The 21,455-nt window shown below is 39.2% G+C and overlaps 1 protein-coding gene across 2 annotated transcripts in view; it reads right to left on the reverse strand.

Moving 5' to 3' along the window:
• Positions 1-21,455, reverse strand: part of NCAN (neurocan) — a 125,199-nt gene that overhangs the window by 11,722 nt on the left and 92,022 nt on the right. For both annotated transcript variants that reach the window (XM_072155846.1, XM_072155855.1), the window contains 3 exons: positions 18,162-19,589; positions 12,371-12,487; positions 11,083-11,196 (listed from right to left, as the gene is read on the reverse strand). In XM_072155846.1, coding sequence (XP_072011947.1) covers positions 11,083-11,196; positions 12,371-12,487; positions 18,162-19,589 — 1,659 coding nt within the window. The remainder of the gene's footprint in view (positions 1-11,082; positions 11,197-12,370; positions 12,488-18,161; positions 19,590-21,455) is intronic.

The following is a 21,455-nucleotide window of genomic DNA, read 5'->3' on the forward strand; positions in this document are numbered from 1 at the left end:
GTTTTCAGGCAGATATTTTCCCACCTCAATTAGTTGCTGAATAACATTTCCGATATGTCTGTTTACGTTTTCATAATCTGTATTTTCAAGGAGATTTTAGAATTTACTTTTTTGGGATCATTACTGTTTTTAATAAAATTTTAAATATATACCGGTAATATTGGGAACCCCCTACATTTCAACCCATTTTCAAATCTGCACCCCTCAAACTATCAGAAACAGCTTTTAGGAAGATTGTTAACCGCTTGAAAACTTCATAGTAATGAAATCAATATCTAGGTGAAATGTATTTGTTGGCAATATGTTCATTTAGCCCTAATATTTACATGTTCAGAAAAAAAGAAAAAAAATCTTACAATTTGTTATGCAATTTCACCCAAGTACGGAGACACCTAACATATGGACATTACTTGTTGTAGGGGCACACAGCAAGGCACAGAAGGGAAGGAGGGTCATGCTTTTGAACCATTGAATTTAGAGGTTTTTAGTTGGTTAATTGCATACTTTTTTGAGCTATAAAATATTTGTTTTTCCATTAATGCTGCCATGCGAGGGCTTAAATTGCTGAAAATATATTACCTTTTTTTGTTGGGGGTTGTAAAAAAAATTCAACGCTGTAATTAATTTAGGACTTTTTTTTTGTGTTCACCATATACCATATAAGTAATATGTCAGATTTATTCAATGGGCCAGTATATTTTTGCTTAAGTTTTACTAATTTCGTACCATAAATATTTGGAAATATTTTCCAAGTAGCATTTTCCAAGTAGCATAATCTTTCAATTTTTGGCCTATACAGCTGGATGAGATAATGTTTTTTGTGGGACATGTTGTACGTTACAACAGTACCCTTTTTGTATTGATACGGTTTTTTGATCACTTTTTATTGCATTTTATGTGGGACAAAATAGGTATAAATCATAATTTTTGGTGGGTTTTAAATAGTTTTTTTTCGCAGTGTTCATCAAGCAGGTATAATAATGATTTAGATTTATTGTAGAGTTCATTGCGGATGAGGCGATACTACATGTGTGGTGATTTTCACTTTCATTATTCTATATGTAAGTGTAATGTGTAACGGGGCTTTGGGGGCTTTATGATTAGTTTATTTTTATTTAAAAAAATCTTTTCACTGTTATTTAACTTTTCTACCTGTCCCACTTCATTTAATTGCTTGTTCATTATGAAACCCTGCAATACTGATGTGTTTCAGGTTATTAGCACTGTCAGCCTATGCTGATACATAGGCTGACACACTGCCTGTAAGGTCCCGTATGTAACAGGACCTTACAGGCAATTACTATGGACAGGTTCACTGTAGGTGGAGGTATTTTTTAGAGCAAAGACATTAAAATATAACTTTTATTATTCTTCATATAAAATTGAGAAACAGGACTCCAGATTCAGACATACAAATATAAAACACAAATGGTTATTTCTCAGTGTTCTGAAGCTAGAGAGGTGCAGTCGCATGTTGCTACACACCCTACAACATCCTCACATCCTCACACTGAGAAATAGTAAAAGTGGAACCAGTTATTCTGTGGCAGTGTGTGCAGATTTTTTGTTTTCCGCCACACTGCTTCACAGTTATAGCAGTAAGCTGCGTTGGTGTCGGTCAATTGAACGTACTAGTGTGACAATCACACAGCAGCTTATGACATATAAAGCTGCTGTGTTGGTACAAATAGCCGGTTGTTTTTGGTTGCTATTTGTTAAAAACAACTAGGGGCTATTACTGCTATTTCTCAAAGACTCAATTAAAGAACTGTGAGTGCGTCCGTTATTACTGTCTCCTTATTGTATGACTATAACAGAACGCATCCTTCAGCTTAGAATAGTCGCAGCGTTACACAGCAGCTTATATCATGTAAAACTGCCGTGTTGAGGAGATAGCCAATTGTTTTGATCTATTATTTTAAAACGTCTTATGGCTATTTATGCTATCACCCTGATGTTCACAGGGATAGCTGCTGATGTTCTCGCTAATTTTGTTGTATTTATAGCGGAGACCTCAATAGGCTGTAGTTTAATTGTTCCAATAGCATAATCTCAACTAGCTGGTTGATTGTCTAGTTGCTAGAACTGACTGGCTATCAAGCTAGCTTCTGCTAACTGCTCATGTAGAACCCTTGGACCCGACGCATTTCCTCTGCCTCAATTCATCAGTGGTCTCTATTCGTGGCTATTATATCTAGGGTATATGCCCTGTAGGTCTGTGCTGTGCGCACGTCAGCATTATTCTGGTCGCGACGCACGCTGTTACAGCCCTGCTTATATTCCAGATCTGTGGCTCGTCACGGCTGACGAGCCTCCCTCGTGGACAAATCGGCTGGCTCAGATTCAGGAAGGGTGTGTTTCTCTCCTGTCAGGCCTCCTGACCAATCAATGCTGACGGGGAGGTACCGTGCGTGATCTGGTCCGTCCCTCTGGCCGTTCATCATGCATCCTGGTGAGAGATGACGGAGGATACCGTCGGATAAGGTAAACAACCATAAGGAGATCATACCCCTATTGGTGATCTATGTGCCACGGTTCTTGTGTCATGCAAATATAAAGAATTACTGTCTAGCGGATTGATGCCACATTCAATTCGTGGAATGGGTCTGGATTAGATTCTTGAATGTAGAGTAGGAACAGCACTGCTTCCAGTGCCTTTCTCACAGTCATCCTGACTGTATTTCATGAATACCTATATCACAAAGTGGCATTTGTAGCTTGTGAGACTTGTACGGTTAATATTCTAAGGAGGCTGCGGGTACCTGGGTGGATGCCTGGATGGTATACCCCTGCCGTCAATGTTACTGGCTTGGTATATTCTCTTTTTAATCAATAAAGCTCGCATAGGAAATGAAATCATTAATTCCATGCGGTTTGATGGAGTTTAGCCTGAATGTCCATTGGCCCTCCTTTCTAAAGATCATTTTGTCCCAGTCTCCCCCTCTCGCTGATGGTCTTACCTCCTCAATACCTCTGAACCATATGGACTCTTGACTACCTTGGTGGTATTTCCACCAAGTGCTTGGCTATTGGGGTATCCCTATTGTCTCTGATGCCAAGCATATGTTCTTGGGTTACCACTGACACCCTGCAACTCCGGATGCCGGCTAACCACGGCCACCCGCGCCATAACCGGTTAAATACTTATTCTCTGGTCTCTCATACAGAATATTGTGTTTTTGGGTTAATGTTTTTCTTATTCTCCAATACTTTTGCCAAATATGTAGAGATCTAGCCAGAAGTCAATTTTTGCTCTTTAAGTTACCTTGTTTCTGGAACATGTGTATAGTCTTACCAAGGTTTATCACGCACCCATTTTGTTTCGTTTTGTTTTGTTATGTTCTTACATGTATTAATTGTAATGTCACTTTAACTGTTTTGATGATTTGAGGATTTCAGAGTTTCATTGGTTAAGAATGGTATTAGCTACTAGACAAAGTGTTGACTGCACATGTTTGAGAGATAACCTTACTACTGGCGTACACGGTAGAATGGCGACACCAGATAAAGCACTATATAAATAGAAAACATGTTTGTATGAGAGTGTAAAAACTGGCTGGCAGAACATGTGGGACGATGACATGGCCTGATTCCCAGATCTTTTAGGAAATTAACCAACCACAGAGAATGGTGCAGCTGTCAAACTGTATTCTTTTATGAAGGTCGTAAATATATTAGTGAGACTGAATGGGTTAGAGGCAGCCATCCACCCTGTAGTACAGCAATGATCATTTATCATCCAGACAATGTTAAACAAATAATAATATCATTTCTGTGCTTTCAATTAGTTTTAAGTACAATTTCTAAACTGGAAAGAATTAATCCAGGTTTATGACAATTAGCATAAAAGTAGTATCAACCTTTTCATTAGCTAAGTACTGGTTATACAATAATTAAAGGCTGCCAATGTAGGAATGCATTTATAGATATGTTGTTGGCCTTGGACTTTTAGGGCTCAGAGCAATTGACCTTCTTCCTTACTTGCCATGCTTTGTGCAAATGTAGAAAGAGAAATCAATAGCAACATCACATAAAAATGATATCCCTTTTACTTTGGGAACTTGGACCTTCTACATTTGTTCGCTACGAGGCGCATAGACTGTTATGACAATTATTCCACTATTGTCCTCCTTGATCTGTGTTTTACCACTGGGAATAAAATAGTCTGCTAACTAATTGGATTTAGAGGACTTTAAAGCTATTCAACATCTAACAGTCATAGGATTAACAATTAATATATTTATTATTAACATCTTTCGCAATTGAAAGGCAGTTCTGTAATTCATATTAATTGTTCCATGGCTTTAGCTTCTCATTCGGCACAGTTAAGAAGTACCCAGGAATATTGTTCAATGAGTTTAGATATAATCTATTTTCTTAAACACAATCCAATACTAATGTAATCTTATCTATTTTCTAATATGCCAGTTTTCTAATTAGCTCCCATGGAATGGTTAATAAACAACAACAATACTGTCTTTCGATACATCAATAATTAATGAATTTTCAGTATGAGGTTTTGTATATTCATATGATTTATATTGGCTTGAACATGACCTCATGGGGATTTTTATTTTATCTTTTTTGCACTCTTTGTCTTTTGGAAATACTGTAGGGAACTGCCAAGGGAACACAGATTTCCATGATCTCACTGAAGACTTTTGTATGCAATTAGCAAAATCACAGAGGTCTATTAAACAGCTCGTTCCCTGAGCAGAGAACTACTTAACACATGTTTTTTATGCAAGATACTAGGGTGATTATCATGCATAAGTTTGCCTCAAAAGTGCCTTACCCTTTACAGCTAATATTGTAGCACAAATGATCACAAATATACAATGATTACAGGTTTTAGTGTACTATTTATTAGTGGAGGCAGTCCTCAGGTTATGTCAGTATTTGTATGTAAGTCGAAACTGTATATTTTATCATTGTAGATTCAGACAAAATTTTTTTTTGTTCCAGTGACAATTGGAGTTTCAACATTTTTTGCTGTAATGGGACCAAGGATTATCAATATAGATTCATTACAGACACTTTACAGCTGATTATTGCAGACTGGGACTATAGTAAAGCATTCAGAGAGCTTCACCAGGGTCACAGTGGGCAGAGAGGGCCGTCTGTAACTAGGGGTCGTCTGTAAGTCGGTTGTCCTTAAGTTGGGAACCGCCTGTATTAGAGTTTTAGCAGCAAGTGTTTGACTAAAGGTACAGCATATACGGATTTGAAGAGGCATGTTTTCTTTTCATGTGAATGGGGCACATGTTCGTTCTTGAGTTTCTTATCTACTAATATTTATCTTATAATATTGTATTTTGTGTTGAAATACTGTTGAATTGGATTAACGTTTTTATGTTGGATACATGTTGCATTATTTAGGTGATTTGGGTTATTATCCTTCATGAGTTAGCCTTTAAAGAGGACCTGCCACCAGACCCTGAGTAACAATGTCTGCTGATAAAGGGTTACAAGTCCTCCCCATATCACCTAAAATTAGCTACTAGTGAGACACTATACCTTAATTACAGCCCTTTTTCTGATATGCAAATTAGCTGTTCTGACTTATGTCTGGTGTTTGTGACTCTTCTCTTTCAGGCTGGCAGTGAACCACTCCCATTATTGTAACTGACAGCTCTGTCTCTCTTCAAATCCCTGCTCTGCCTCCATTTACTTAGGGACCGTCTGCTAATATTCAACTACAGACATATAAAGCTCTATGTACAGATGGGAAATATTGTGTCAATTTTTGAACACTGGGCCTTGTGCTACATTCATGACATGTGACCAATGACATCATTGCAGGTCCTTTAGCCTTTTAAGAATAGCAAACTGTACACCATGTATGTGATTACATGAATCACAGCAGCCTCCATGGAGGATGGAGAGGATCAGCTGTGACTTCAGGTGGTCAGATACATGCATGGGGAACAGTTTCCTATTGTTAAGAGGCTAAAGTACCTGAGATTATGTCACTTTAGTCACATGACATGAACTGTGACCAGCAAGGAGGCATAAGGCATAGGGAGGATTACATGGGGGTGGGGTGCGGCCGAGCAGGACACCTCCCCCCTCTGATTACAGGTAACAGGTGATTTATGGGTATGTAAGCGAAACAATTTTAAGCTAAAAGAAGGGTGTCCGTTAGTTAATAGGGCTCTATGGAAATCTGTCACTGGCTGTATATGTTCAAATGTGGTGATAGGTTCCCTTTAAGGGCCTTTTACTTTTCAGTTTAAAGAGTAACTTAGCCTTGAAAGTAAATGTTTATAATTTTACACTTCATTTAAGGGAACCTGTCCGGGCAATTTAGGACACTAAACCACCTACAGATCCTTATGGACTGGTGGTTTAGTGTCCCAAATCACCCTATTTGATGTTCAAAGTACAACTGTAAAGTATAAAAATGTTTGCCTAACTAGGCAAAAATAAGCAATTCTCTAATTTACTATAATTAGCTCTATCTATCAGAGGTTAATCTCCATTTGCATTATTGTTGGAATTGTTATCAAAGATTCTCTCCAGCTTTGCTAAAACAATTTTTTGCCACTAACTTTACAGTTAAGCATTTAGAAGAAAAAAAAAATTCTACTCACCTCGTCTCCTTGTTCCCTCGGCACTTGCACGTTCCAGCAAGTGAAGACGACATTTTGCACCCTGACTTCGCTGTGCAAGTGCTTGAAGCTGGAATACTAGGGCAGATTTACTTACCTGTCCCTGTGCGATTCCCGAAGTGCGTTCCCCGACTCCAATGCACAGCTGCCGTGATTCACTAAGATCGTGCGCCTGATATCCTGCATGTGTCGTCGCTTCCCCGCTGAGGTTCGCCGGAGTTCCCCTTCTTCTTCCCGGGAATCCGTCGGATCGTCTGACGACCCACCACCGATTTCTGTTGCATGGGAGCCGCCGCTGATGCGCCAAAATCCGGTCGCGCGACTCAATCCATGGCGCGTTTCCCGATGAAAATGCGGCCCCGGGATCCTTAGTAAATAAGCCCCGTTGTCTTAGCTTCACATCCTGCATCACAAAAGGAGGCGCAATCATGGGATCTAAACAGTGAGTCAGATGTGCCTAAATGCGATGTACCTGTAATTGGTTTAGGGTCCCAAATTGACCTGACAGGTTACCATTAATGAAGAGTATTACAAAGTTTACCATATTCCAAGTTTCATACACAAGAATTATTATTTCTTTAATAAAGTACCGTATGTTATGAAATCTATTATTATCATCTGCACTATTGTTTTGAAACATTTTGTTTATCTACTGTAGGTTTTAACATGAAGTACAGCAGATCTACATTACTAGAGGAAGAAAGTGGGATTACAGTTAAAAAATGAGAATAGAAGAGTCTACTTTATCATGGAGAAAGTGTAGGCATTACTCTCATTTTAGAATAGACAGAATTTTTGTATATGTGCTGGATGCATAGCGAGTTTATAGAGACCCAAATGTTTACTCACCAATAAATCTTTATATACAATAACAGCTAAAAAAATACCATATAATAACATCTCAGTCATTACTAAAAAAAATCCTTGTGAACTTGGTCATCAGAAGGAAATAATACATATTGAGGTACCAATGGAACTCTACTGCACTCTGCACCCGATACAGTCGCACACTTATTCCTTAAACCTTGCTGCCACCACTTGCAATTACGGCTTATGATATAACCAACACCAGGACTGCACACATAAACCCAGATAGACACTTCTCTAGGTGCTGTACAGTTCACCTGGACACACACTGCCTATGGCTACTGCTAGCACACAGACACTCACATGGTAACACGGCTTAGCTGTAATTCACCTCTCCAGAATTATAGAGCATAAGGAAAAAAAATAATAAATGACAATTTAATATGCAAAAAAGCACAATGCTTCAAGGTTACAAAAATGGTTAAATCAACCATATCTCATAACCCATAATTTATTACACCCTAGCATATATATATATATATATATATATATATATATATATATATATTATAATTTTTTTTTTTTTTTAAACTGCCAATTGCATAGAAACTGAAAGTATTGTAAGCTGAAAATGAAGCAGTCTCTGAAGTAATTTCCTCAACAGAGGTTAGCCTAGTTAGGCCTAGTTAATTGGTACTGCAGTCAATTTTTAGCTCTGTTAAGGTCAGAAAGCCCTCCCTGTCTTCTGTTCTCAATCTCTGGGGTTTAGCCTGGCAAAGTCTGTTATCCCAAAAAGTACAGGTTTATAGGGACTGGATTTCCAAGGACAAAACTCGGCCCATGACAAAAAAGATAAAAACAGACAGAATATTTGTGACATAAATGCAGATGGGATAAATCGGTTTGACTCCAGTATAAGCCTAGGGTGGGAAATGCAGCCACTACTCTAAAATGTCCAGTAGTTTCTCCTCATCAATAAAATGTCCAGTAGCCTCCCCTCATAACTGAAAAAACCACAGCAGCCCCTCCAATTAATCCCTTACTGATGCGCTGACGGAATAAGCCCTATCCATAGCCGGTAAGTCTTTTCTGCATATTTTCACTGCGTTTAACCCTGTAACGGAAAATAGCATCCAAAGTCGAAAATGGCACCTTTTTGCCATTTTGAAAAATATAAAAAAATCTATAAAAAGTGATAAAAAGGTTGCACAGCCCTGAAATTGATAGCAATGAAAACGTCATCAAAAGTTGCAAAAAAATCACACCACCACAGCTCCATACACTAAAGTATGAAAAAGGTTTTGGCGCTAGAAAATGGCAAAATAAAAAAATAAAAAATTTGTACAAGAGGTTTTAATTTTTGTAAATGTATGAAAACATTATAAAACCTATACAAATTTGGTATCCCCATAATCGTACCGACCCAAAGAATAAAGTAGACCTGTCATTTGTGGCGCACAGTGAAAGCTGTAAAATCCATGCCCACAAGAAAACGGTGCAAATGCGTTTTTTCACCATTTTCACTGCACAATATTAAATATGGTCACTATGAAGTGCAGTGTGCAGAAAATAAGCCATAACACAGCTCTGTAGATGGAAAAATAAAAAAGTTATAGATTTTTGAAGGTGGGGAGTGGAAAAATAGAAATGAAATAACAAAAAAAGGCCAGGTCATTAAGGGGTTACTAAAATGTCCAGCAGAGTGCCCCAATTAACCCTTTCAGGACCTGGCCCTTTTTTGTTTTTTCATTTTTCAGTCCCCATGATCAAAAATCCATAACTTTTTTATTTTTCCATGTCCAGAGATGTGTGACAACCTGTTTTCTGCGTAACAAATTACACTTCATAGAGATGGTATTTATTATTCCATGCCGTGTACTGGGAAGCGGGAAAAAAAATTCCAAATGCAGTGAAATTGGTAAAAAAAACGCATTTGTGCCATTTTCTTGTGGGCTTGGATCTTATATATTTCACTGTGCGCCCCAAATGGCATGTCTACTTTATTCTTTGGGTCGGTGCGATTACGGGGATACCAAATTTATATAGGTTTTATAATGTTTTCTTACATTTAAAAAAATTAAAACCTCCTGTACAAAAATTTTTTTTCTTCTGGGGCTAATCACTTTTTTATACTTTGGTGTACAGAGCTGTGGGTGGTGTAGTTTTTTGCGGATTTTGATGACGTTTACAATGTTATCAATTTTAGGACTGTTCGACCTTGTGATCACTTTTTATAGAATTTTTATTTTTTTTAAATGACAAAAAAGTGCCATTTTCTACTTTGGGCGCGATTTTCCGTTATGGGATTAAACACAGTGAAAAACCGTTATCATATTTTGATAGATCGGCCATTTTCGGGACGCGGCAATGCCTAATGTGTTTATAATTTTTACTGTTTATTTATATTTATATCAGTTCTAGGAAAAGGGGGGTGATTCGAGTTTTTAGGATTTTTTATTATAATTTTTTTTTAAACTTTTTTTATTTTTACTATTTTTCAGACTCCCTAGGTTACTTTAACCCTAGGTTGTCTGTACGATCCTATCATATACTGCTGATAGCACATTGTAATGCATGGGTTAACCCGAAGTAGCCTCGGGTCTTCATGAGACCCGAGGCTACCATGGCGACGGATCGCTGCTCCCCGATGACGTCACGGGGAGCGGCAATCCTTTTGAAGCCGCTGGCAGCTTTGCAGGCGGCGTTCAGCGGGAAAACACCCGCGATCGGTGCTGGCACCGATCGCGGGTGTTACTGGTAAGCCTTTGCTGCAATATGCAGCAAAGACTTACTGGCTATGGAGAGGGCTCAGTGCGTGAGCCTTCTCCATGCAAACGCGGACGACCGGGTTAATATAACATCCAGCAGAGTGTCCCCATAGCGGTTACGTACAGCAGAGTGCCCCATAGAGGTAATGTGCAGCAGAGTGCCTCCATTCATGTAACATTCAGCAGAGTGTCCCCATAGCGGTTACGTACAGCAGAGTGGAGTGCCCCATAGAGGTAATGTGCAGCAGAGTGCCCCCATTCATGTAACATCCAGCAGAGTGCCCCCATAGCGGTTACGTACAGCAGAGTGCCCCATAGAGGTAATGTGCAGCAGAGCGCCCCCATTCATGTAACATCCTGCAGAGTGCCCCCATAGCGGTTACGTACAGCAGAGTGCCCCCATTCATGTAACATCCAGCAGAGTGTCCCCATAGATGTAACGTCCAGCAGAGTGCCCCCTAAAAAAATAAACTTAGTACTCACCCTCTGGCGTTGTCTTCCGGCATCCTCCTCTTCCTGCAGCACATCTTCGGGTTCCCGTCTGGGCCGACAGATGCATGTTTATGCGTTCTGCTGGCACATAAATTATGAGGTCAGCAGGTGGCAACACTGCCATCCCATAGTTGTGTGATGGTAGATTGCATAGACATGCATCTGCCGGCCCAGGGAGAAGAGGACGTCAGTGATCAGCGTGTTACGTTTATTTTTTAAATATACCTGAGTATAAGACGAGTAAGGCTTTTTCGGCACAAAAGATATGCTGAGAATCTAGTATATAAGTATATAAGAGTATATACATTATGATGTTTCAATATGTTATTGATGTAGCCATTAACAGGAGCTGAACCGACGCGGTAAAAAACATTGCTTGGTCCCATCTGAAATCCAACACTTACCTTTTCCACACGTGCTTCCTCCATAGCTTGGTAAACACAAGCAAAGAAAGGAGTTTATTTCATCAATGCAAGTCCCACCATTCTGACAGGGGTTAGACAAACACTCATCCATATCTGTGAAAAAAAAATATGCATGTCTCAGTGATAAACACATCATATAGGTCCTATAAGATACATGAGTAGTTTTATATCTGTAGTTCAATGAGTGTGACAGCCATTGTTGGTTTCCACCCCCCAAGACACCCGCCGGGTCTCTCTGTGAGTTGCTTTGCCGACAGGGCATTTTTTGGTCCAAGTCAGAATTACGCCCTAGCCTGTGAGCTCAGGCTATAGGCAGTGAACAGTGAACCTGCACGTGCCCACTGCATCACTGGCCATCCCTCCTTCACACTGCTCCATATCCACTTGGCGTGAAGGTGGCATAGGCCATAGGCCTTCATAGGGGAAAATAGGCACGACAATCGGCAAGCAATTTCGCCTATTTCAGGGCTTGTCTGCCACATTTCAGGCATACAAGCCCGGATAAAAGTGGCCAAATGGCCTTGTGCATATGACTTGTTAAGCCACAAGACTTCTATTAGTGCATTATTGACTCTTTAGAAAGAACATACCCCTTGTATAGAGACTATCTATCATTTTATCTTTCTTTCTATTTTGTAATTAATAACTGATAAATCTTGGTCTCTATCTTATTGTATATTTTAGTTTGCATAATAATTTAAGTCTGTTTACTCCAATAACCACATATTTTTATACAGAATCTTATTGGACTGTCACAAGATTGTCCCACCTTCTAATATTATCAGCTTAGTTTTGTGTGGATGGGGTTTGGAGATGTGCATTGAGGATTGTGCCTCTGTAGCCTCTCCAATTTCTGTACACTTTCCTGCAACAATCTATAATGCCCCTTTTTTGTTAGGCCAACCACTCACCCTCCCTTTTATCTTTTTCTGTGAAACAAAAATACATCAGATACTCAACTTTCCCTTTTCCCCTGCAGAAGTCCTCTTCTCTGCCTCTTTCTTCTCTCTCTACTCCCACAGCTCTGGAGCCAGCAAGCACATTGTGATTACATCATGGTGCCGACCGGTTTCAGAGCTGGAAACATCTAAAGCAGAGATGAAGAAAGTACTACCGTGGAGGAATGGGGCAAGGTGAGTATCTAGATACTAGATTTTTACAAAAAGTCTTGGGTAGCTGCCTGGCAGCTATATATCATATATTGTATATTGCAATTCTCTTTTATAATATAATAAAAAATAGCAATATAACTGTGTATGGTACATACCAATTTCACAGTTTTCTCCAGTGTAACCTTTGTGACAGATGCAGCTATATGTGCTCCCATTAGACTGACAGGTCCCCATATGCAGACAAGGACTGTGTGAACATGGTTGAGGTTCACCTGCAAGGTAAAGAGAAAACAAATCTTTAACTCAAAAGAAACGTGTTGGCAATTTATGTTATTAAAAACAGATAACCAAATACATCACAAATTCCTAATCTGATTGTAGCCTTCTATATCCTGTCCATGAGGCATTTTTTCTGATCTCTAGTAACAGCATTTAGTGATATACTTTACAGCAATCTTTTGGCCGTAGTTTGTGGCATCATTTATTGTCACTGGTGGATGTAATGATGATGTTTTACAGGTGTTACCTGTTCTATTGTAATCCTGTCTGTAATGTAAATTAGGTGACATCTCTACAATAATTAGCAATCTTAAGGGCTGGATATAGTAATGACATGTTTATTTGGTTTGTGTTCTATGTTTATGATAAGATACAATGATGCGCCAGTTATCTGTTGGGCTTTTCACATTCTTTTAGGTGCAAACTGCTTGCACAGGTATTTAAGTAGTGTCTGCACCACATTTGTGTAGTAGGCAACCGTTTTGTGGCGCAGCTGCACTATGCTCCATTCTGCACTGAAAGGGGTGTTCCAGTGCTTAGTCGGAGTGTGCACCAGATTTATCAGGCAAAGTCTGACAGAAATGTGTTGTACACCTCCTGTTAAAGTGCGCCAAAAAAAGTGGTGCACTCTGTAGGAGCAGTGCTGGGAGCGCCAGATTCATGAAGAATGTGCACCAGAAATAATGAATTTGCGGCACTCTGCACACTACACAGGCAAACTGTACATAGTACAGACTGCACTGTTCTTAGTCAATGTGCCCCAACGTACTTATTTTTCTCCTTTATGAAGAAATAAAAAAAGAAAAAAGATACAGGCAGTTTTCTGAAACATCTTTGCATTATTAGATTACTTTCTACTTGACCTTGTTGACCTTCTCTGTAACATAGAGAGGAATGTTAATGACATTACTGGCAGAAAAAAATTGACATAACATTGCTGAACTACTATAATAAGTTCTTTATTAATGTGCTGTATACTCTTCTTGCATTGTTTCCCTTCATTGTCTTTAATACTTGAGAGAACACAGTGGCCGTATAGTGGCAACTATCACAGTGTAGTAGAGGGTCACAACCAACCGTTGCTCATATTTTCGCATATATCTTCGGTTTATTTCACACAAGTGAAATAAAATATAATTAACTGCTGTTACATCTGAAATTATAGGTTTCATGAAGTTAACCTTTGTCCATAAGACCTAATATGGCATAGGGTCATGATTGAGTGACATCGCCCATTTAGGATTCCCCCTAAAATCTAGAATGGAGACCTGCTCTGTCAGAGGAACACCTAAATTCTGCTGTATTGACGCTGTTTTGTGTATAAACAGCCATTCATCTGAGCAGCAACAAAATAGCTGTTTGCTGGGGTTGTGGACATACGGCCATCAAGACAACCCTTCTCCACATGTCCTCTTAGGGGTGAAATCATCTATTTTTCACGTCTTAGGGGTGAAATTTACTGGAGTGCAGGAATTGTGACCATAAAGACAACCCTTTCCCATGTTTCCAATAGGATTTGAAATCCGCTGGTTGCTGACACTCAGACCCATACACTGTTCCTGGCATACAGAAAATGGAGCCAGAAGTCCATCTCTTATTACAGTTTAGTTACAAGCTGAAAAACTGCAGGTTAGGGTCCTTGCACAGTTCCATGTGAACAAACAGGAGCCATAAGCTGCAAGCTAGATGGAGAGGGAAAGCGCTACTCACCCCTCCCCTCTCTATAGGGAGCTGGTTAGCTGCACTGCAAAGCCAGGCAGGACTATGACCTGCTATATCTTTTTTGGCACAGTTGCCTAGGTTAGACACAGTGCGGTAACACACAGTGTGCATGCAACACAATAGGGCACATTTACTTACCTTGTCACTGCGCGATCCCCAAGGTGCGTCGTCCACTGGAATCCACATTTTCCGCGATTCATAAAGATTGTGCGCCCGAGACCCTACATGTGTCGCTTCCCCGCTGAGGTCCTCCGGAGTTCACCTTCTTCTTCCCGGGGCATGTATCTGTCGGATCGTCCGACGGCCCGCCCCCCGATTTGTGTAGCGCGAAAGCCGGCGCCGATGCGCCAAAATCCGATCGCGTGCGGCAAAAACCCTTTCTAAGTGCAGCGCACATTGGAAATCGTTGAGTATTCCGACAATAGTGTGGATCGTGGACCCTTAGTAAATGAGCCCCAATGTCCGTGCATAATAGACGTCTAGCTCTCGGCCGCCATATATACGGACATGTGAATGGAGACTTAGCTTGTACTAACGTTTATTAAAGCTCAGCCACAATTCCTAGTGCTTTACATAACACAAAGCTTAACTTCGGTCTCTGTCCTGTGTGTGATCGGCCAAGTGATGGACGCCCATCGTTCTAATATTGATAACCTTTTCTATGGACAGGTCATCAATATCTTATGCAGAGTAAAGTTCTAGACTTTGGACAAATGATGAAGTTAAAGAATTCAGGCAATGGTAATTTTCAGCAATGCATCAGAGGTTCCAATACAAGCCTGATGTCATAAAATATCTATGCAGAACTTGCATGGGATCCAGACGAACCCCATTATGGGATTGTTCCGCAAAATTTAGACAATAATACGGTTAAATCCTGAAATGAATGGGTTCTTGATATCTGCCATTCTTTGCTTTGTTACCATGGACAAATTTTCTAGAAATTGGTTTGAGATATGTGGACAGCGGCATGAAGAAAGGACAATAAGAAAGCACAGAGCATTTGTGACAAGGACAGTGATAAATGGGACTGTAAACGGGAGGAAAGTGAATGGGAACTGGAAAAAAGAAATAGACAAATAGGTGGTGAGAGAGTTAGTAAAATATGGAGAAAATTAAGAGAAAGTTAAAGGAGTATTCCCATTTCAACAAGTAATTGCAATTGTTTGAATAATGAAAAGTTATACAAATTTCCAATATATTTTCTGTATCAATTCCTCATGGTTTTCTCAATCTCTGCTTGCTGTCCTTCTATAGAAAGCTTCTATGTTTGCTTCCAGTGGACAGAAATCTGACCATGGTCACACAGGTGCACGGCTCGTATCACAGGGAGTAATCAGAGCAGTGTGATGTAACGAGCCATGCACCTGTGTGACCATGGTCAGATTTCTGTCCACTAGAAGTAAACATAGAAGCTTTCTATAGAAGGACAGCAAGCAGAGATCTAGAAAACTGTGGGGAATTGATACAGAAAATATATTGGAAATTTGTATAACTTTTCATTATTTAAACAATACGTGTTGAAATGGGAATACCTCTTTAACATTGATGGAGGAGAAATTATAAAGACAACACAATGTGAGTGTATAGTATAGCATCATTTATACAAAATATGAAATGATAAGTGAACTTAGGAGAGCATGAGATACACTGGGAGTAATGTGAAAGACTTTATAATCTGTCTAATACATAGATAATGTACTTAATGTGACTGATGTTAAATGTTAAATATGGCACCTTTTCGACCACCTACTCTAACTTTACACCACAAATATACACTAAAATTTTGGCATATGACAGTGTACATTAACTCAAGACATTCATGCATCAAATGGAAGACAAATTATATGAACAATATGTAATGTAAGGTTACATTTCCCATGCAGTAAAATGTAAGGTGTTGTATACACAACATTGTTAACTCATGGATGATTTTAATAACGGCCTTTCATCTCCTCCAACAACTCCAATTGTTTGCATCCTTGAATAGGCTCTATTCCACTGATTCTTAAATTAAATTTTTTTTCTCCACCTGCCACAAGAAGCGCTGTTAGTTCTGACACCTACTATGGGGTTCAAGGTTTTCTAGTGTCAAGTGGGTCATCCTGCGCTGGAACAGTCAGACTGGCTCCACCCACCTGAGTTTAGTATAATGGGTGCCGAAATAACCCACAATGATTGCTTCCATCGGAATCAGTGCTAGAATCAGACAACTAGTTTAAGTTGAAAGTCGGAGGTTAAAAATGCCTTTCTGTCCTTCGTTTAAAAAATAAAATAAAAAATGCCTTAATAAGCCTGACTTCTAACCATCTTGGGAGTGTTGGTGAATTGATGGGTGCTGTGATGCTAGAACCAAGGGGGCTGGATCAGAGTAACTTTTGTTTTAACATACACATGCACAATGTTCAATTTCTTCATATGTATAGTGCAAGTGTCTTTTGCCTATTGCCTCTCATCTATAGCCTCATCCTTAATCTGCTTACAAGTAATTCTGTTAGTAGTGACTTGCTAACTCCCAGTAAGTCTATATGCATTTGTTTGCTCCTGTAGCTTATGGGTTGTACAATTTTCTCCTTGGCTGATTAAGGCATGACCATTTGGAGAGCCATTAGCTTGTTTTAGCTTGCTGGGTAAATGACTGTGATACTGGTAATATACTCCAGGAATCATTTGGTTATTCTTCCCCATTATATTTTAATGCCCTCAGGGCAGCAACCCACGAGCATTCATTTTTCGATATAGTCTTAAGACTGGCTCAGAACATTTGGTGTTGGAGTAATGTCTAAGAATAAATCATTTACAGCATTGGGTGGGCACTAGGCTCATATGGCACGGATGCTGTGTTGTATTAAAGTTTGCCAAAAGTGTCATATGAATGAGGGGGTACTGTAAATCTCTCTCCTAATAATCAACTAACAGAAGCAAGTGCCATAAATGTCAAGACATGTGTATAAAAATGAAGAAGTTATTTGGGGAATATTTACCGAGAGTATACAACCCTTATTAAATTTACAATGGTCTCCAAATGGGCTCGCTGGGCCTTATTAAAAGAATGCAGCTGCGACGTTCTTCTTTCATGATTGGCAGAGAGCAAAGATGTTGCTATGGAAACATTGTCACCTGGACATATGGATCCACTCTTAGACGCCAATTGTATTTACTGCTAGGAAGAAGGATGTTACACTAGAAGGTTAATTGGGTTCCAGAGTTGAGTTTTTTTTTAAATTTAACCAACTTCAATCCTTTTATTGCAATTTATCACTAATCCCCATAAGAACATGTATATGATAAGAACCTATAAAAGCACTTCCCTTGTTTTACATCTCCAATTGCAATATAGTATTTGGTATGAAACAAAGTTCTTTCATATCTAGGATGGTAGACTCTCCCTCAATGGCAATGAAACTGTTGTGTATGTGTTTATTATTTTGGTTAATGAGCTTTATTACAAGAATTGAAGTGACAAAGAAAGGATAGAAAATATCCTGAATAATTCATTTACCTCAAAGGATTGATTTTATGTAACATGTCATCCCCAACAACCCCAAGACGTCTGTGAGCATACACAGAAGGATATAGCTTTCAAGTAAAAACAGTGAAACAATAAAGGAGGGATAGACCTGTGCAGTTTTCAAACCATGTCTACCATATAACTACGTGAGAGGCGCCCACTGTGTCTAATAAAAAATAGAAGAAAGCTGGGAGAATAGCTGCAGGGTCAATGGATATGAGAGAATGGCCATCTGTCCCTGCACAACTGAAAATTAAATAAAACCTTAAAAATAATAATGCATGGGATTGAGATGAAACAATGGAGCAATTATTCGAGAGAATGTCCATCTGGCTAGTGTATAACAAGGGTTTAAAGGACATTCTAAACCAAAAGCATGTGCCTGACCTGTGTAAAGATAGCAGAACATAAATAAGAAAGAATTAAGTATGTACCTTGTGCACTGTGTTCTTCAAGCAACCACTGAGCAGTGTCTTCTCCACCACTTCCCAGTTCACTTTCCTTTTCCAATGAGGCAGTTTCTTCCAAATCAAGACCTTCTGTGGACTCCAACATGGAAGTTGTTGGAAGAAAATTAGTCCCAGGGTCATCAGTAGATGAGACAAGAGAACTGTTCTTAGAAGTTCTTTTTTCTGCTCCATGATTCATTTTGTCATATGTTGAAGGTGGATTGCTTAATTCCTTTACAGGCTTTGTGGATTCAGTTATTAGGCTATCTGGAAAAACATCAGAGGAATGTTGCTGTCCAGGTAATGTAGGGGATGCTATTGTTGCCTGCTGTGGGGTCAAATTCACTTCAGTTTTTGTTGTTTGATTCACTATTCCAATGTTAGATTTTTCAGTCTTACTAGGGTATATGCTTAACTTTACTGAACTGGCAACAGAAGTGTAGTCAGTTTCCATAATTGAATTTACATGTTCTGTAGATGTGACCCAAACTTTGTTCACGTCAGTTACCACTTCACTTAGTTGCAAGGCATCATTATAACTTGTGACCTCTAGTTGACTATTTAAGTCTGAGGATTGAGTATTCTTGTCAGTATGAGTACTGTGTGAATGTGATGGTGAAAAGTTTGTACTTCTTGGAGATATGGGAGTTGGCAGAGTTGCAGCTTGATTATTTTTGTCTAGATCCTCCAAGTAACTTGTTTCAATTGTTGGGTGCAAGGTTTTTTGGATAGTCTCCATTGTTTCACTCTGAAGATGGTTCTTGTGATTTGAAAGTGGAAGTGAATTCAGCATATCAGCATCTTGTTCTCCAAACGTATTGTCAGGAACCTGTGTTACTGATACATTAATATTGAAGGATGTATATGATTCTTTTGCTTCTGATTGGTTCATTCTCTCTTTTAAAGCTAATGCCAACTTTTCTGAGAAAGTCTTCTCTCTGCCTTGTCTTTCCTGAAAATTTGTATAAAGGCTTACACTTTCATTTACTCTCCTATCACCTTGATTTGATATGGGACTTTTTACTGTTGGGAAAAAAAAATCATCTGATAGCTGGGATGCTAATGTTGAAAAGAGTGGTTTAGACCTTTCAGGGTTTCTTACAGTTGAATCACCTGAAAACCCATCAATGTCTTCACTACTGACAGATTTTCCCTCTACCACAGCATTAGGAAATCTGGTGCCAAATGGGTACATTTCCATTGATAGTTGTTTATCTGTAGTTGGTTTAGGGATTGTAGAACTTTGATAGATTTCTGTTTTCATACTGCCTTGGTTTATTTTATTTTTGAAAGAATCTTTAGGTGATTGTAGTGTTACTTTATATTCATGATTCAAATTTTGGCTCTCTTCTTGATTAACCATATTTGCTTCCTGTTGATGGGATTTCTCTGGCCCTTCATTGGCAATCAATCCTAGAAAAATGAACCACAAAAAATTAATTTGTAGCAAATTTGTAGCTAAAAATCAATACACATAGCCCTATGGGGAATGTAAGGTGAACGGGTGAATAGAGGACCTTTTATTCATCTTCAGTATTTAGTTTGCATTATAAAATAAGAGAATTTTATAATTATAATGTGACATACTGAAACTGACATAGATTTTTAAGATTTAGATATGTATGGAGAATACTGTATGAATTGGAAAATATAGAGAAGCTGGCAGCATAACATGCGCAGAACTCTGGCTTTGCAGACGAGTGCTTGCAGCTCTTTGTAGCTGCGTGCTGAGGATATCTGGTAGGAGGATCAAAGAGGCAAGTGGGGTTTGGAGTAGTCGCTCCCTGTAGCCTCAGCTCCAGCTACTCCATGCCCCAGTAGCCTTTTTAGAAAAGTGCATTAAAATTTCTAAAAGATTGTGAGAACTAAAGGATTAGCCCTAAAAAGGGCTATCCTTACATTCGTTTGATGCACCTACCACCGGATCTACCTTAATAGGTAGATCTGTGGTGGTAGGTTTCCTTTAAAGTCCCCCCCCCCCTGCTGGCGTTCCATAGGCACAAACTCCGCCAGTTCCAACCTATTGGGGGGTATTTATCAGGGGCTCTGCACTACGTTAGTGGGGAAGAAGTCTTGAAATAATCGCTTGCTTATTGCTAGCACTTGCAATTAGTTTCCCCCAATCCGTCACCTTCACGCCAATGTGGCGTGAAGGTGGGACGCAGCCAGGCAAGCGTTGGTCGCGGTTGGCGGGGAGTGGGTCAGTGCAGGGTGTTAATGTGCCCACGCCAGCACACTCACTGCAGCTGGCTAATTTTTACATGGCAGGGCTCTCATACGCTGGTGCACAAGCTAGTTTTGCACTGAAATGCAGGTGTTTTGCATTATTTACATGCAAAGTACATGATGATCATTTCTGTAGAATCACACGTGTGCTCTGGAAAAGCCCCTCCCCACTGCGTTTTCCAATGCATCCAAAAACACAATGGTAAATATTCATAATTGATTTTCTGACTTTTATTATTGACTTTTTTTGTTTTTTTTTAAATTTTACTTCCTGTGCCTATTGTGCCTTTTTTCATGAAATGTTGGCACCACAATATTGGTCTATTTTACCTTCATGAATGTGGAGTTAGTTCAGACCATTTTAGGTTTTGTGCCAATTCATTAATCCCTTGCGCCAAAATCTAACATCCGAGTCTAAGTTACCACATAATGTTTCATGCCAAAAACACAAACTCTGCACCCCAATTGATGTATGAATCCCCCATGTGTGAAGGCGGCTTTATAAAAGCAACTATCACTCCATTCTCTATAGAAGGGCTCTATTCAAGTGGAAATAAAATACATTGATCATACAACCAAGAAAAACAACAATAAAAAGTTAAGTTTATTGTCCTAGAAATCAAGGAAAAATTGTGAACTATCAAACCGCTATAGATCTAATAAACAGAAAAGCCGTTTTCCATTTATATCCTTTGTTTTACTTGTTTATGACACAATCAAAATGGGTGAATGTTTCTGACAGAATTTATAAAGTATTTTAGAAAACATGTCATAAAAGAGCACAACTTCAAAGATTTCATATGTTTCTTTTAGAGGCTCCCATCCTTCTGGAGAAGCCAGATAGCAGTTTTGTGACTTTGTGAATTTGTGACTTTGCAGCTACTGAAAATTTATTAGTGTCGGCAGACATAGCTTCAAGCAGACATCTTCACATGTCTCCCTTTCCAACTCGTATCGTTTTGGTTCAAAAATTATTGACAGGTTCTTTCTAAACTAAAAGCACCAAATGTCCCACTGTAAACTGTGCGGATACATCTTATGTAAATGTAGATA

The sequence above is a fragment of the Engystomops pustulosus genome, chromosome 1 (assembly GCF_040894005.1).
Source record: "Engystomops pustulosus chromosome 1, aEngPut4.maternal, whole genome shotgun sequence".
In the NCBI taxonomy this organism is placed as follows: domain Eukaryota; kingdom Metazoa; phylum Chordata; class Amphibia; order Anura; family Leptodactylidae; genus Engystomops; species Engystomops pustulosus.